At 31.8% G+C, this 14,450-nt stretch overlaps 1 protein-coding gene across 1 annotated transcript; it reads right to left on the bottom strand.

Annotated features, from left to right (window-relative positions):
• Positions 1–2,592: 2,592 nt before the first annotated feature.
• LOC135139654 (odorant receptor Or1-like) lies at positions 2,593–7,952 on the bottom strand. Its single transcript, XM_064069954.1, has 6 exons — positions 7,921–7,952; positions 3,231–3,968; positions 3,079–3,178; positions 2,916–3,020; positions 2,700–2,855; positions 2,593–2,649 (listed from the first exon to the last, which is right to left on the bottom strand). Exons 1-6 carry the CDS (start codon positions 7,950–7,952, stop codon positions 2,593–2,595), a joined length of 1,188 nt encoding a protein of 395 aa, XP_063926024.1.
• Between the last annotated feature and the right edge of the window lie 6,498 nt (positions 7,953–14,450).

The following is a 14,450-nucleotide window of genomic DNA, read 5'->3' as shown; positions in this document are numbered from 1 at the left end:
ATTTCAGAGATGTCGGTTTTCTAGTTAAATTCTAAAATGTTGTTATAATTTTTGTTTAACAAAAATCTGGACGTGTAGAGTTAAAACTCAACACGGATTCATAAATCACAAGCACAGGAGTATCTTATTTTATAAAATTTAGGCAACATTCAATAGAGACGATAATATAGACGATATTCCTAAAATACCTTTAAATTTGACAGCACTCGGTCTGATGGTTTCAGGGCTTATCTGTCTAATAACAATTGACACAGAAGGCAGACGACGGACACAAGGACGGAAACGGGAGAGCTTTTTCTTTCTCAACAATATGAAAGTAGTCAGAAGCCCAATGGACTCGATTACAATACTTCCTTAGGTTACCCTGGGCAAGTAATAATGCTAATCAGAACTGCCACCTTCTTAGGTCCAAAAATAAATAAACGAATACCGAATGTAAAAAAAATATATGAGTCAATATCATAAAACGCATGAGAGTACAATTAATATTTATTATTATTTTAAAGAAACCTCAATGTTTTACACTGCTGAATCATTCACAAATAATAATTCTTACGGTTCTTTTATCGACGAAAAAAAAAATAAAACTAAACCACATAAATTATTAATAGACGCTCACCATCAAATAATAAGTCATTTGATAAAATGTGGCTCTACAAAAATGTTTTGCTATGGTCTTCTGTGTTATTTTATTAGCTAACTAACTAGTTTTGTGTACAATACATGAGGTAAAAGACAAAAAAAACACATAATAAACTTTCCTACCTATAAAAACTATTTTCCAAAAAGAAACCATTCAAGTCTTCAACTCTCTGCTACAAATTTAAGTAGTTTGTCACCACTTTGCTGTAAATTACTGTTACTCAACTACTTAGTAGAACAAAGATTTCAAAATAATTGGCTTGTACGAAAATAAAATGTGTATTAATATATCAATGCAGACTCTGACGTCCGATTACTTTTGTAGCGTTTTGTCTGCACTTTCTAGTTTAGGTTGATAAAGTGAAAACAAATTGCATCAGACATCTATTATTTCCATCTACAGTAATTTAATTGCATATTTTAAAATCAATTAAACAAATAGGGATTTATTGTTGCATACGAAACTAAATTTTTCGAATGAATCCTAATTAAATCATTTAACTTAGTTTGTTTTAATGAAACAAAAATAAAGTGAAATATTTCGTATGTGAAAACAAGTAGGATGTAATAATCAAAATTTAATATTCTTTAGATTCAAAATTATATTTAAATTGTAATTAAATTTTACTGCTAAAAATATAAGTAAATTTGGTGCTTGTTGCTGAGTTTTCTGTTGCATGCTAAACTGGTGATTTTTAATAGTCTTTACCACCTTTCATTTACAGTTTCTTAACTCCTTCCTGATTTTGAAAAAACTTCAATTATTACGTCCCATTGGTGTAATATCGTCCAAATATTGCAACTCTTACCTTTTGCGTTACTGTTAAACTCTAGTAATGTAAAAGTTAACGGTTTTGAAATTTGTATTATATTATTTTTGGCATTAAAGAAAATATCGTATATATATTTAAATCGTAAAGCAACTTTATTCTCCCCACGCTTTACGCCTTGTGCAAATTTTTTTCTTCCAATCACAAAATAGCGTACATTCTTAACATATAAAGTAGTGTAGTTTCGAAAATGTCAAAAATTGGCCGAAATTTGAACAAGGTCCTTTTGGAAAAATCTCACCTTTACAAAAGTTGTGTGTTGATGGTCACGGAGCAACATTTTCGAAAGAATCAGTCAAAATACGAATTTTTGAAAATTTCTAAAAATTTCGATATTTCAACGAAGAATACTGGAAAAACGGTTGTAGTTATCAAAGAAATGAGACCGAAAATGGGTTATAGAGTTTGAAATCCACAAGAAAATGTATTTAGTTAAGTTTCGAAAATGTCAAAAATTGGCCGAAATTTGAACAAGGGGGACCATTGAAAAAATTCCACTTCTAAAAAAGTTGTCTAAAAATTCTGAAAAAATTCCGGGACGTAGATCTCGACATTCTGATTCCAAAAATATAGCGTGTTGATGGTCACGGAGCAACATTTTCGAAAGAATTAGTACGTAATGCGAATTTTTGAAAATTTCTAAAAATTCGATATTTCAACGGACAATACTAGAAAAACGGTTGGAGTTATCAAAGAAACGAGGCAGGAAATGAGTTGTAGAGCTGAAAATCTACAAGAAAATGTTTTTAGTTAGGTTTCGGAAATGTAAAAAATTGGTCGAAATGTGAACAAAACCATTGGAAACATTTCACTTTTACAAAAGCTGTCCAAAAATTCTAAGAAAATTCAGGGACGTAGATCTCGACATGCTGATTCCAAAAATATAGTGTGTTGATGGTCACGGAGCAACATTTTCGAAAGAATCGGTACGAAATGGAATTTTTGAAAATTTCTAAAAATTTCGATATACTTAATTACTGAAAAGTCGTAAAGTATAAAAAAACACTTTTCACTGGCACGAGATACACTATAATTTCTTACACCTATTTTTAATTGAAACATATTTAATTAAATTAAACAATTTAACAACTATCTGCTATGCTATACGTTATATCGGTAGCTATTCTTCACTAACTTGATGCAAAACAGCGAAATACGACCACGATGTTCGCATTATCTGCAAAAAAAGTGTAAAATTATTTCTAAACCGACAACCTATATACTTACCCTCACAAATGTGTCTAGTGTGAGATAAAACAAATTCAAAGCCGAGATTTTAATTGGCTTTTGACACCTTAAAATAAAAAACACCATATTCTTTTGTACTTCTAAAGAAGCCTCGGTCCAGTCTGACTCGAAAACAGCGTAAGGAATATTACTACTCTGCAAAAAAATGCACCGACTCTCATCAGTTTTAAAAAATCTCGACATTTAAGTGTATACCTTAATTTCGACTTCATTCCCAAACCAGCAGTACATGAAAATTTCAACTATGACAGCATTTGCATAAAATATGGAAGAATAAAACTGACTACTGAAGGCAGCAACCTGAAAGTTAAAAATTTCAGTTAAACAAATACAAATTTAAAACAGTATTGCTACATACCACAGTTAGTTGAAACATTGTCATACCAATAGAAACTGCGCTGACGAAAAATTGAACTAGAACTATCCAGCTAAAGAACTGGTTCGAATTTGCAGCAAATCTAAAAAAAAAACTATTCCTAATATCCACCACTCAAGTTACGTCACCTTTACTTTAAAATCGCTTTGTGATGTTGCACACAACTTATCAACCTCGCATTGACATCAGCAAATTCATGAATGTGTCTCAAATCATCGCACAAAATGTCGCACTGTGCCCCTGTATACATGTTCAAAGCAGCAATCAACGTATCAACGTTCAAATTAACCAAGCAAATAAAAGAGATACTCGCCATTTGATAAACATAAGTGATTTCGTAAAACGGGGAAATTTTGGTATCCCACGGATACCAAGCTAAAAATGGTAGTTTGTGCTGTTGTACCAACTTATCGAGAAACGGAAAAGTCGCCCAAAAGAAAAGAGTGCCGAAAGCCATCGAACCAAAAACGGTATATACCATTTTCCACGAATTCAAACTGGGTTCTACTATGTCCCTCTGTCTTAAGTTTTTCGGTTGAAACATTTCGCTGTTAAGAGTCACCATTAGTTGTTTGAGGATTTTCATGTTTTGGATTATGTAGTACGCTTTCAAGATGCAGAGAAGTTCGGTCAGTAAGACGAATACCGTGGCTGTTAATGCTTCAAGATCATCCAGAATAAAGAAAATGTTGCATACTTGAAAGAAATTGTGGCAGTAGATAAATGTAAATATAGATATGATAGTGTAGAGGGTGTAGAGGCTAAATGTGTAAGTTTCGTCACCTACAGGCCATAAGCCGACTATTTTTAACATGGTTATGTTTGTTTTAATGGTTAGTTTCCAATCGAAGGTACCCATCGGAACCTGTAGCCTGAAAAATGAATATTACAGTGTTTGTTTTGTTATGTGTTGTGCAAAACATTGAATAATTCTCGTGTCAGGTTATTTATTAAACACTTCTATATTTTTTTTACAAATCTTATTAACCGCTGGTGTTCCACAAAATAAAAAAACTTGGGTGGCTTGTTGGATTTGTATTTTTAACTGTGTAGAAATTAAACTAATTGCCTTTAATTTTAATTACATAGTTTTGAAATTTTGAGTAAAGATCTCAAGAAATTCTTAAAAAACAATGAATACTTAGATTCTATAAAGAAGAAACAATCGATATTCGGAGGATACCAACCAGATATTGCCGATTTGTCGAAAAATTTACTAAAATTTGAAAAACTTGAATGGTATAATCACAAGCCGATTTCCAATGGAACACAACATGCTATGAATACGACTACATTTTAATAATACCTCTGAACAACACTAACTTTTGAATCAACAACAAATTTAAAAGGTCTTCAACAAAAGCTCTAACCTTTTATATTCCAGACCTACTAATCTCCCCCCACCAAACGCCGCATGCGTCTAGCACCACGTCGAAGCACCCATCACCCAATGCCCATCAAATTTCACACATTCGTCTCTTCCACTAATTTACTTCAATTGAAAACGAGTCTCACCCATCATAAAAATTCCATTAAGCACCGAAGTGGCTCCCTTGATCCGGTTTGCTGGGCTTTAAGAATTTTCAACTCTCGGAATATTGAATTTTGTTGTTGTTCTTTACTACAAGACAGTTTCGCCAAATAGCTTGTCTTTAAAATAACCTGACGAGTGCAGAAAAGTTTCTTGTTTAGTAAGGATGCACTTCTGTTTATAAAGAAAGAAAGCCGACAAAAATGGCGCTGTTTTTACGGTTTGGAAATGGGACTGGCAGTCAATAAACCCAGACGTTATAAATTAAACATTAATACTTGACGTGTAAGACAAAGGTTTATAAAAAATTTATCCTTTCGAATAAAATAATGGGATGATTATAGTTAAGCTGCTTATTAAATTTTTCGTTCCACATTGATTTTCGTTGTTGGGAAATTTTTCGTCGTATTTCATTAAAATAGAGGATTACGTTTTATCTTCAAACCTACAATTATTTTTTCCATTAGCGGAATGAAAGTGGTTATTAGTGTCTTCCTTCATTAAATTCGTTAATAACTGTGCATTTTTTAGATTTTCTTAATGTTGTAAATAAAAAATGAGAACAGACGCTATCAAAAGAAAATGTTTTTGTTGTAGTTGTCACAGAACCTTCAAGAAAGAAGCTTGTTTCTAGTAACGCCTACTAAATACTGCACTATAAGTAAGTAGATTATACTTTTTTTTTTTGGTTGATGATTGAATTGAGATAATATTTTAGTTATTTCCTTAACACCTACAGAAAACTAGTTCTTTTTTGTGGTCCTTACCCTTTACCATATGTGCTGTAATAAACGAAGTGCGATACACAAATTCACTCGTAATTGCCCGGCGCATCCATCATTTTGAGACTTTAATTCTATGATTTTATTAATGTTCCTATATGAAAATTATTATTGAGGGAAACTCTAAAATCATCCTTCTCACTGCATAAAAAAATTATAATTTTAGACCTCTTCTTTCAAAAATCCGTTATATTGTACACTTCTTATTATTACAAACAGACAGTTATTGTAATACGGGTTTTTTAAAGCTAATGTAATTGCAAATTTTCTTGGATTGCAAAAAGTTTCAACAAAATTGGGATACTGTGGCAATGTCGGATATGAATTTAAAATATAGACTAAGTTTTTATAGTCTACGATAAAGCCACTGAGAGTGTACAAAAATATACAGGTATATATTAAAAAACTAAGTTTTGTGATGTGTATGAACAACAGAACGTCCCGTATATTTGAAAATAACTTTACTCAGATATCGAAGAGCGTGCTCTTAGTAACTCACTTTGTATATTAAAGTGACGTAATCAATTTTCCTGTGATAATAACAATACCGTGCATGTCAGGAAAAGTGAATAAACAGTTGCGAAATTCAAAAATAAAATTAATTGCTTCATTCACAAATTTTTTGAGGCATCCTGTATAAACAATTTAGAAAAATATGGATTCTTTATTAAACCAGAAACACAGATAAATCTCATATTGTAAATTTCAAGTGCGATTTACGTAACAAAATTTTGAGATGACGTCATTAAGTATTTGGAAGGAATGAACAGGTGAATTTTGATTAGCATATTCATTTTCGTACTTTCCAAGTTGCATTAATTATAGCTAAAAATAAGGATAGATTGATAAATTACAGCTACAAAAATAAAGGATTATGCACAGACAAATAATTTTTGTTACCGTTTTACCATCTACATGATATTGTTTAAAATTCTGAATTATCACAATAATCAGTTCAGTGGTTTTGGAAATTATCTATATAATTGCCAACAGACCGCAAACGACAAACGAACCGAAACTGGTGATCTAATTTTTAAGTTCGCCAATTAATGAAACGTCAAGAAAACATGAACAATCGTTTGGGGAATAAAAAGTTTTAATTTGACATGGTAACCACCCCAGTTGGGGATCAGTAATTTTAATTTTAATCTGTAATCTGCATCGATCAGTTTTTACTTCCCGAGCGTAAGCAAAGGAAGTATTGTAATCGAGTCCGTCGGCCGACTCTCTACTTTTACGTTTTCTCGATCTTTCATGACCCCTAAAAGACGAAGAAATAGGTCTCCCATTTCCGTCTGTCTGTCCGTCTGTCCGTCCGTCTGTCCGTCTGTCCGTCTGCCGTCCCGGATTTTTATTAGACAGATAATCCCCGAAAGTACTCGACCGATTGTTGTGAAATTTTGTACTTATATTAAGAATATCATGTAGATGGTAAAACGCTAACCAAAATTTGTCTAATCATCCCCACCACTAATGCGATGACGTCACTTCAAAATTGTACATAGTAAATGGGTTTTTAATTGTATAAAATAACATAGTCCTACATATGTAGTTTACAACTCTGAATTGACTTTTCACCCGAAACGTCCAGATTTTTGGAAAAAAAATCAAAATTATAAAACAACATTTTGAAATTTAATTTTTAATCTGCTAACCAGAATGATTTGAAATGTTGCAGATGTTTTAAGGCTATAAAGAGCATCATAAATCTTTAGTGAAAAAATCTTTGCTTATCCCCTCCAAAAACTTGATGACGTCAGCTCAAAAGTTTGTGGAATAAATCATATCCAAAATGTACAAAATATGATGAGTCTGTACTTGTGATCTATCACTGCATTCATATTTTTTGGATTTGCGTATACAGGATGACTCAAAAAAATTAATGAATGCGTAAATTTATTTTACTGATTTACTCAGAAACTACAAAACCGAATGCTTTGAAATCTTGCAGATGTTTTAAGGTTATAAAGAGCATAATAAATGTTTAGTCAAAATATATTTGCTTATCCCCTCCAAAAACTTAATGACGTCAGCTCGAAAGTTTGCCGAATAAATCATATCTAAAATGTACAAAATATGATGAGTCTGTACTTGTCATTTATCACTCCATTCATATTTTTTGGATTTGCATATACAGAGTGACTCAAAAAAATTAATGAATGCGTAAATATATTTTATTGATTTAATCAGGAACTACAAAACCGAATGCTCTGACATCTTGCAGATATTTTAAGGTTATAAAGAGCATAATAAATGTTTAGTCAAAATATATTTGCTTATCCCCTCCAAAAACTTGATGACGTCAGCTCGAAAATTTGCCGAATAAATCATATCTATATTATTACTACATGATTATTCGTTAAATGGAGAGGTTATAAATCGTGTTGATTCAATCAAGGACCTCGGTGTTCTATTTGATCAAAAATTCTATTTCACTGATCACATTTCTGATACTTTGGGCATGGCTTACAAAACTTATGGTTTCATTTATAGGAATTGCAAAGATTTCACCGATGCATCTGTTCTGCTACTCCTTTATGCATCATTGATTAGATCCAGGCTGGAATACTGTGCATTGATATGGTACCCTATATACAATATTCATAAAGATCACATTGAATCGTTGCAAAGGAAATTCCTTAAATTCATTTCTTATGTTGTTGATGGTGTTTATCCCCCTATTGGTCTTGATCATTCGCTTCTTTTGGCAAGATTTAACTTAACAACCTTAAATACCAGACGTGCTATAAGTGTTATTCGCTTCCTTTACAATCTTGTCAACTACCGAATAGACTGCATTTATCTTTTAAATAAACTTAGTTTTTTAGTGCCTCGCATGTGCGCAAGGAACTCACGTACTTTTTATTCTGCACCTAAAAGAACTAATGTTTTAGTTAAGTCACCGATAGCGCTGATGATGGATTTATTTAATAGCTTAAACAGTGTATGTGATATTCATTTTGACTCCATTTATAGAATTTCGGAAATTGTTATTACGGTTTTTGAGAAATAACTTTTTCTTTTTTACCTTCCCTTGTTTCTTTTTCACTTTAATATATTTTTTTCTGGTTAAATACGTTTAATTTTAAGTTTATGCCTACATTCTTTGTTAGAACTAAGTATTTTATTGTTTCCAGTAATTGGGTGTAATTTGCCTGTTGGAAATAAATGATTATTATTATTATTATTATTATTATTATTATATCTAAAATGTACAAAATATGATCAGTCTCTACTTGTGATCTATCACTCCATTCATATTTTTTGGATTTGCATGTACAGGGTGATTCAAGAAAATAAATGAAAGCGTACATTTATTTTACTGATTTACTCAGGAACTACGAAACCGAATGCTTCGAAATCTTGAAGATATTTTAAAATTATCATAAGCATGGTAAATTTTTGATCAAAATGTATTTGGTCGTCCCCCCAAAAAAATTTATGACGTCACCACAAAATTTTGCTGAATAACTCCTATCTAAAATGTACAAAATATGGTGAGTCTCTTCTTGTGATTTATCATTCCATTCAAATTTTTTCGATTTGCATATACAGGGTGACTCAAAAAAATTAATGAATGCGTAAATTTATTTTATTGATTTAATCAGGAACTACAAAACCGAATGCTTTGAAATCTTGCAAATGTTTTAAGGTTATAAAGAGCATAATAAATTTTTAGTCAAAATATATTTGGTTATCTTCTACAAAAAACTGATGACGTCAGCTCAAAAGTTTGCCGAATAAATCGTATCTAAAATGTACAAAATATGATGAGTCTGTACTTGTGATTTATCATTCCATTCATATTTTTGGATTTGCATATGCAGGGTGACTCAAAAAAATTAATGAAGGCGTGAATTTATTTTATCGATTTAATCAGGAATTACAAAACCGAATGCTTTGAAATCTTGGGAATATTTTAAAGTTATTATAAGCATGGTAAACTTTTGTTCAAAATGTATTTGTTCATCCCTCCTAAAAAAATTGATGGCGTCACCCTTAAATTTTGCTGAATAAATCCTATCTAAAATGCAAAAAATATGATGAGTTTGTACTTGTGATTTATCATTCCATTCATATTTTTTAGATTTTCTTAAGAGGTGGTTCAAAAAAATTAATGAAGTCAATTTATTTTATTGATTAAATTAAAGGGAATACTTATTATTAGTATTACACCCCAACCAACCCAATTTGGTAGACACAAAATTTGTTAAATGAAAAACTCGGTTGAAACATAAGGGTAGTACGCTTATTTACATCGACTTTAACATTACAGACCTGCATTTGTTTTATGCGCTCACTTGGTTCCGCGAATGTGAAATAGACATGTTTATAATCAACCAATTGTGAATTTCACCGTCAAGAATTAAAATAAAACCCAATGTTTTATATAATAAGCGGAAGTCGAAGCAATAAAACCGATGGTCGTTTTGTCTACAGTTTCTCTGTTTGACTCTCACGTACGCTGTTACGCTTGTCATCTTAAATTAAGAATGTTTATACATAAACGATTTTCAGTTGCCTTTCATATTACTAAACAGCGGATTTTTGTCGGGCTACGTCACGTTTAATCGGTACTAATTCCATAAATATAATTAAGGATTTATTAATCAAACGGCTAAGTAAATGAGAACGGGAATTAACAGCAGAGTGCAACGAAACAGCGTTATTCTAATCTCAAATAAACGAAGTGCAGTCCACAACCGCAATGAATTCGCATCCCGTACGAGCCGTACCGAGTTTGGCCTTGCCTAGCCCGACAGAAATCCGCTCTCTAGATATTACACACCGACGCCGTATACGTGAGTAAATTGTTTCGTTATTTTATTGATTATAAGAAATCAATATTCAAAACGACCCAATTCATTTTCCCGAAAATTTGGGAATACAATCATTTTATTCTTAGTATTACACTACATCTATCCCAACTGATATACGTGTCCTTGCAAAAATGTTGATGACGTCATCACAATTTTTTTTTAAATTCCCACTACAAAAATGTAATGAGAAAAAAAACACAATAGGCATGCAGTCGTCAAGTTTCCGACAGCGAGGGAAGTACTGTCTAAACTCTTTAGACCAATTTTTTGCAATAATAGTAGAGACAACTATTGGACAATTATGACCAGTGAAGCTTTCATGAAATTTTCTTTAAATGTTGTAGACTGTCTGATGAAAAGTTTTGAAAGCCCGGAACCAGTAACGCAAATTTAAACAAAAGTGGAGTGAAAAAGCGTTTTATGAATAAACAAACCAAAAAAAGGTACATCCACAAGGGAATATCATAACCTCAAAAAAATAAAAATAAGATCCCAAATAAATTTAAATGATAAGAGATAAGAGTGCCGTGGAGGCACGAAAAAATATTTTTTATATCGAAATTTCTTCTGTTCGTTCAACAACTTATCATAAAACTGTAGGAAAGAACAAACACAAAAAACTGCATATATACAAAAATCAAGGTGGATTCATAAACCACGAATACAGGAGTATATTATTTTATAAAATTTTGATAACTTTTACTACCGATGTGATGAGGGGGCATCATCACATTGTTGTCCACCAGATGATCAGACAAATTCTTGTTAGCGTTTTACCATCCACACAATCTTGTTAAATCATATAAAAAATTATAGCAAACAGCGGACAAAAAAATCTACAAATTGGTTAAATTAAAAAAGAATTAATGAACAAGCTGTACATATACAGGGTGCCGCATCCAAGTCTGGATATAGGGAATTAACATGGGAATTGGTTTATATAATAAAATATTTTGTACAGTTTGTGCATTAATTCCGTTTAAACTGACCTACAATAATCATCACACTGGATAAAATAATTCAGTTTGAGTTGTTCGTTGATTTCTGAGAATAATTTCTAATTTCACTTTGACTTTTGAATTTTGCATGGATATTCCAAAGACGCGATCGCCGAACTTCGACGGTGCGACGGAACATTTCGTGACAAATCGGATCGGGCGCGAATTTCAAAATACGATTTTTAAAACCTTTTTACAGTGAATGAGCGCGATACAACGATTTGAAAAAAATACTGGCCGATAGCCCTCTTCGACTTCCACAAATGCATCACTCAATAATAGCTTTAAAGTGATCTGAGGAGATATTATAAAATAAAAACCAATTCACATGTTAATTCCCTATATCCAGACTTGGATGCGGCACCCTGTATAAGTATGTATTACGATTAGCTAATAAATCATCTGAATTATCACAAATATTCATCCTACTCATGGTATTACTATTGAAAATTACTTTCACCGTCCAGGTTACTACCACGTGATTCATCTAATTGCACCTGTGGAACTCTGGAGCATCCGGACAAGTTTAAATTTAGACACTGCTTGCCCTAAACATATCGAGAGCTCCTTTGGGTAACTTCCCATATTTGATATATTGCGAAAATTTAAACTTCAATTACTACAATCTGCAGTAGAAAAAATAGTAGAAAATACATCTGACGACTTCTTTTCTAATGTTGGTATTCGTACTCTAAGGGCCGGTTGCATAAACGCAAATCAAATTTAATCTCTGATTAAGAACAATTGTAACTATGATAATAACAATCGTTACTATGGAGTTAATCAGAGATTAAATTTGATTTGCGTTTATGCAACCGGCCCTTAATAACGTCTTATGAAACTCATTTTTCAATATACATAATTTCTTAATTTCTTAGTGATTTTCAAAAAGTTGCCCGACTGTCTTCAGGTTATTTGCAACTCTTACTTTATAACGTAAGCTCGAGTATTTTTACCAACAAAGTTGCCGACATCTGTCTAAAAGCATGTCCTATGTAAAATTTTGGATCTTGGAGTTTTAAATATTCTGCCAAATTGATACAGACAGTTTGCCTCCTTGGATCTGAACTGTAAATATTATCGAAAAATGTTGAGAAAAGGAAGTTGTCATTGAGTTTATCAGTAATTGAGAAAAACCCTTTAATATGTGTCTTTGTATCAGGTACCTTGGCAATTACAACTGCACCTTAATCCATAATGTCATGATCCGTCATCTTTGTAACAACTTCTTCAATCTACTCTCAGGTAAATACAACTTTACATTTTTTTATATGATACCCAATATTTTTCTTCTTTAGAAATGCTACTAGATTTCTTGCATTGTGCTATTTCAATACCATTATTTATGTTTATAGATTTTAACCACTCTGTCCAAAAGCTTCCTGTAGACTTCAGTCTTAAGCTTCTCTGAACATAATAACCCACCAAAGCTTTTTCATGTTTTGAAGGTGTCATACTCATCTTGTCAAAAGTGTCAAATTAATTCAATATGAATGTTTTATGATTTGATTTCAAAAAATGCGATTGTACGAAAAATGTTATACTCCACATAATAAAATCTTCAAAATTGAAAAATCTCGAATGCGTCTCGTTTTTGTGATGCACTTATCAACATCATTACATTTTGCCTTTTTTTTTTCTCAATATACATAGCCATATTTTCACAACAAGAAACTTAAAAAATGCTCAAAATGGTAGATTTTGACGAGGAAATATCGATTTTGTTTTAAGTTTCATGTTGTGAAAGAAGTCTGCATATATAAAAACAAAAAGGCAAAATGTAAGACCGCCCACCCGCCCCATCTCAATTGTGATGATTTTTTTTATTCGCCGTGAAACAAGGGGTCTGAGTTTAACTGAAAAATACTTATCTCTTTACAAGAATTTAAAAACATGTTTTTGAATATCGTGCTCTTCAAAGAAGACTAAGTATATTAAGAAAAAAAAGCAAAATATAAACCCCGCCCACCCAGTCCATCTCAATTGTGATATTTTTTTTACTCTTAGAAACCCAAAACACGTTTAAAATGGTAAATTTTTGTACGGAAATATAGATTTTGCAATTAGGCTCCGCCCCTAGGTCTACCAAGGAATGAAAACTTCATTACTATTTAGATCAGGGCAGGTATGAGAGGGGCTTAATCTTTGGCTTTAATTTTTTTCTTAATATACCTAGTATTCTTTGAATAACCCGATACTCAAAAAAAACAGGTTTTTAAGTTCTCGTAGAGAAATAAAGATTTTGCAGTTAAGCTCCGCCTTCTTGGCGCACGACGAATAAGAAAAAATCATTACAATTGAGATGGGGTGGGTGGGCGGGGCTACACTTTGCCTTGTTTTCTTAATATATGTAGACTTATTAGACAAGGAGAAACTTAAAACATGTCTAAAATGGTGAATTTTTTTAGTAATCAACTTAAATCTTCCACTTTTCTTCTACAACCCTTTTAAATATGGCAAAAGTTGAACATCAAAGTTACTATCAAGGGCAACTTGGCAACGGAGTTCATAAATGACAATTTTGAGGTCAAAACTTTGGGAATTGTTTGAAAGTCTTTTCAGTTCTACAGAATTTTCATAATTTTAAAAATTTCAAAAACTAAGTTATTTAAAATGACATTCAACAACTAAATAACAGGTTAGAAAATGTCAATTATCTGTCAACCTGACTGCGTTTAAGATAGTAATGATGAAACCATCCATGCTCCAAAGTATATTCGGTTGCCTCCTTAGTCTCAGAAAATAATTAATCTGTTATGTATAATAAGTAAACGGTAAATAATTCCAAGACCTGCTCCAAATTTATTTTTTATATTGTTGGTGTTTAAGCGGTCTTCGAAACTTCTAAAACTTATACAAATATCGTAAATTGTGTTGTTTCGTTGGGAATACTAAAGAATTTTTAAAATTCGATACGTAAATTACGAATGGTTTCAATTTCTAGATTTTTTCAAAATATTTAGATCATTCTGACATACTCTCGATTTTTCGAATATTTATAATGTTATCTAAGAGGACAATTTTATCAGGTATTGGAGACCTCTAAAATCAAAATTGTGTCTACATTTTTGACAAATCTGTATGTTTAAACGTCTTCGAAAAAATCCTCGAGGCGTAATTTTCCATTTTTTTTTCAAAAATGTTTTTCTTTCGAGAACTAAATTTTGCACTGAAAACTCTAAAAATGCTCTTTGAAATAATCCATTAAGGTGGTTTAGTGGAA

The sequence above is a fragment of the Zophobas morio genome, unplaced genomic scaffold (genome assembly GCF_036711695.1).
Source record: "Zophobas morio isolate AGI-343-1 ecotype UQ-CSIRO unplaced genomic scaffold, CSIRO_AGI_Zmor_V1 ptg000031l, whole genome shotgun sequence".
In the NCBI taxonomy this organism is placed as follows: domain Eukaryota; kingdom Metazoa; phylum Arthropoda; class Insecta; order Coleoptera; family Tenebrionidae; genus Zophobas; species Zophobas morio.
Note: the sequence above shows the minus strand (reverse complement) of the source record. Positions and strands in the feature narration are given on the sequence as shown.

Excerpts from the sequence above, each read along its gene's own strand:
- LOC135139654 (XM_064069954.1), bottom strand. The coding sequence starts at position 7,952 with ATGCATAAAGGAGTAGCAGAACAGATGCATCG. Across the intron at positions 3,179-3,230 it reads CATCACAAAGCGATTTTAAA|ATTTGCTGCAAATTCGAACC; the intron begins GTAAAGGTGACG and ends TTTTTTTTTTAG. Across the intron at positions 2,856-2,915 it reads GGAATGAAGTCGAAATTAAG|AGTAGTAATATTCCTTACGC; the intron begins GTATACACTTAA and ends ATTTTTTTGCAG.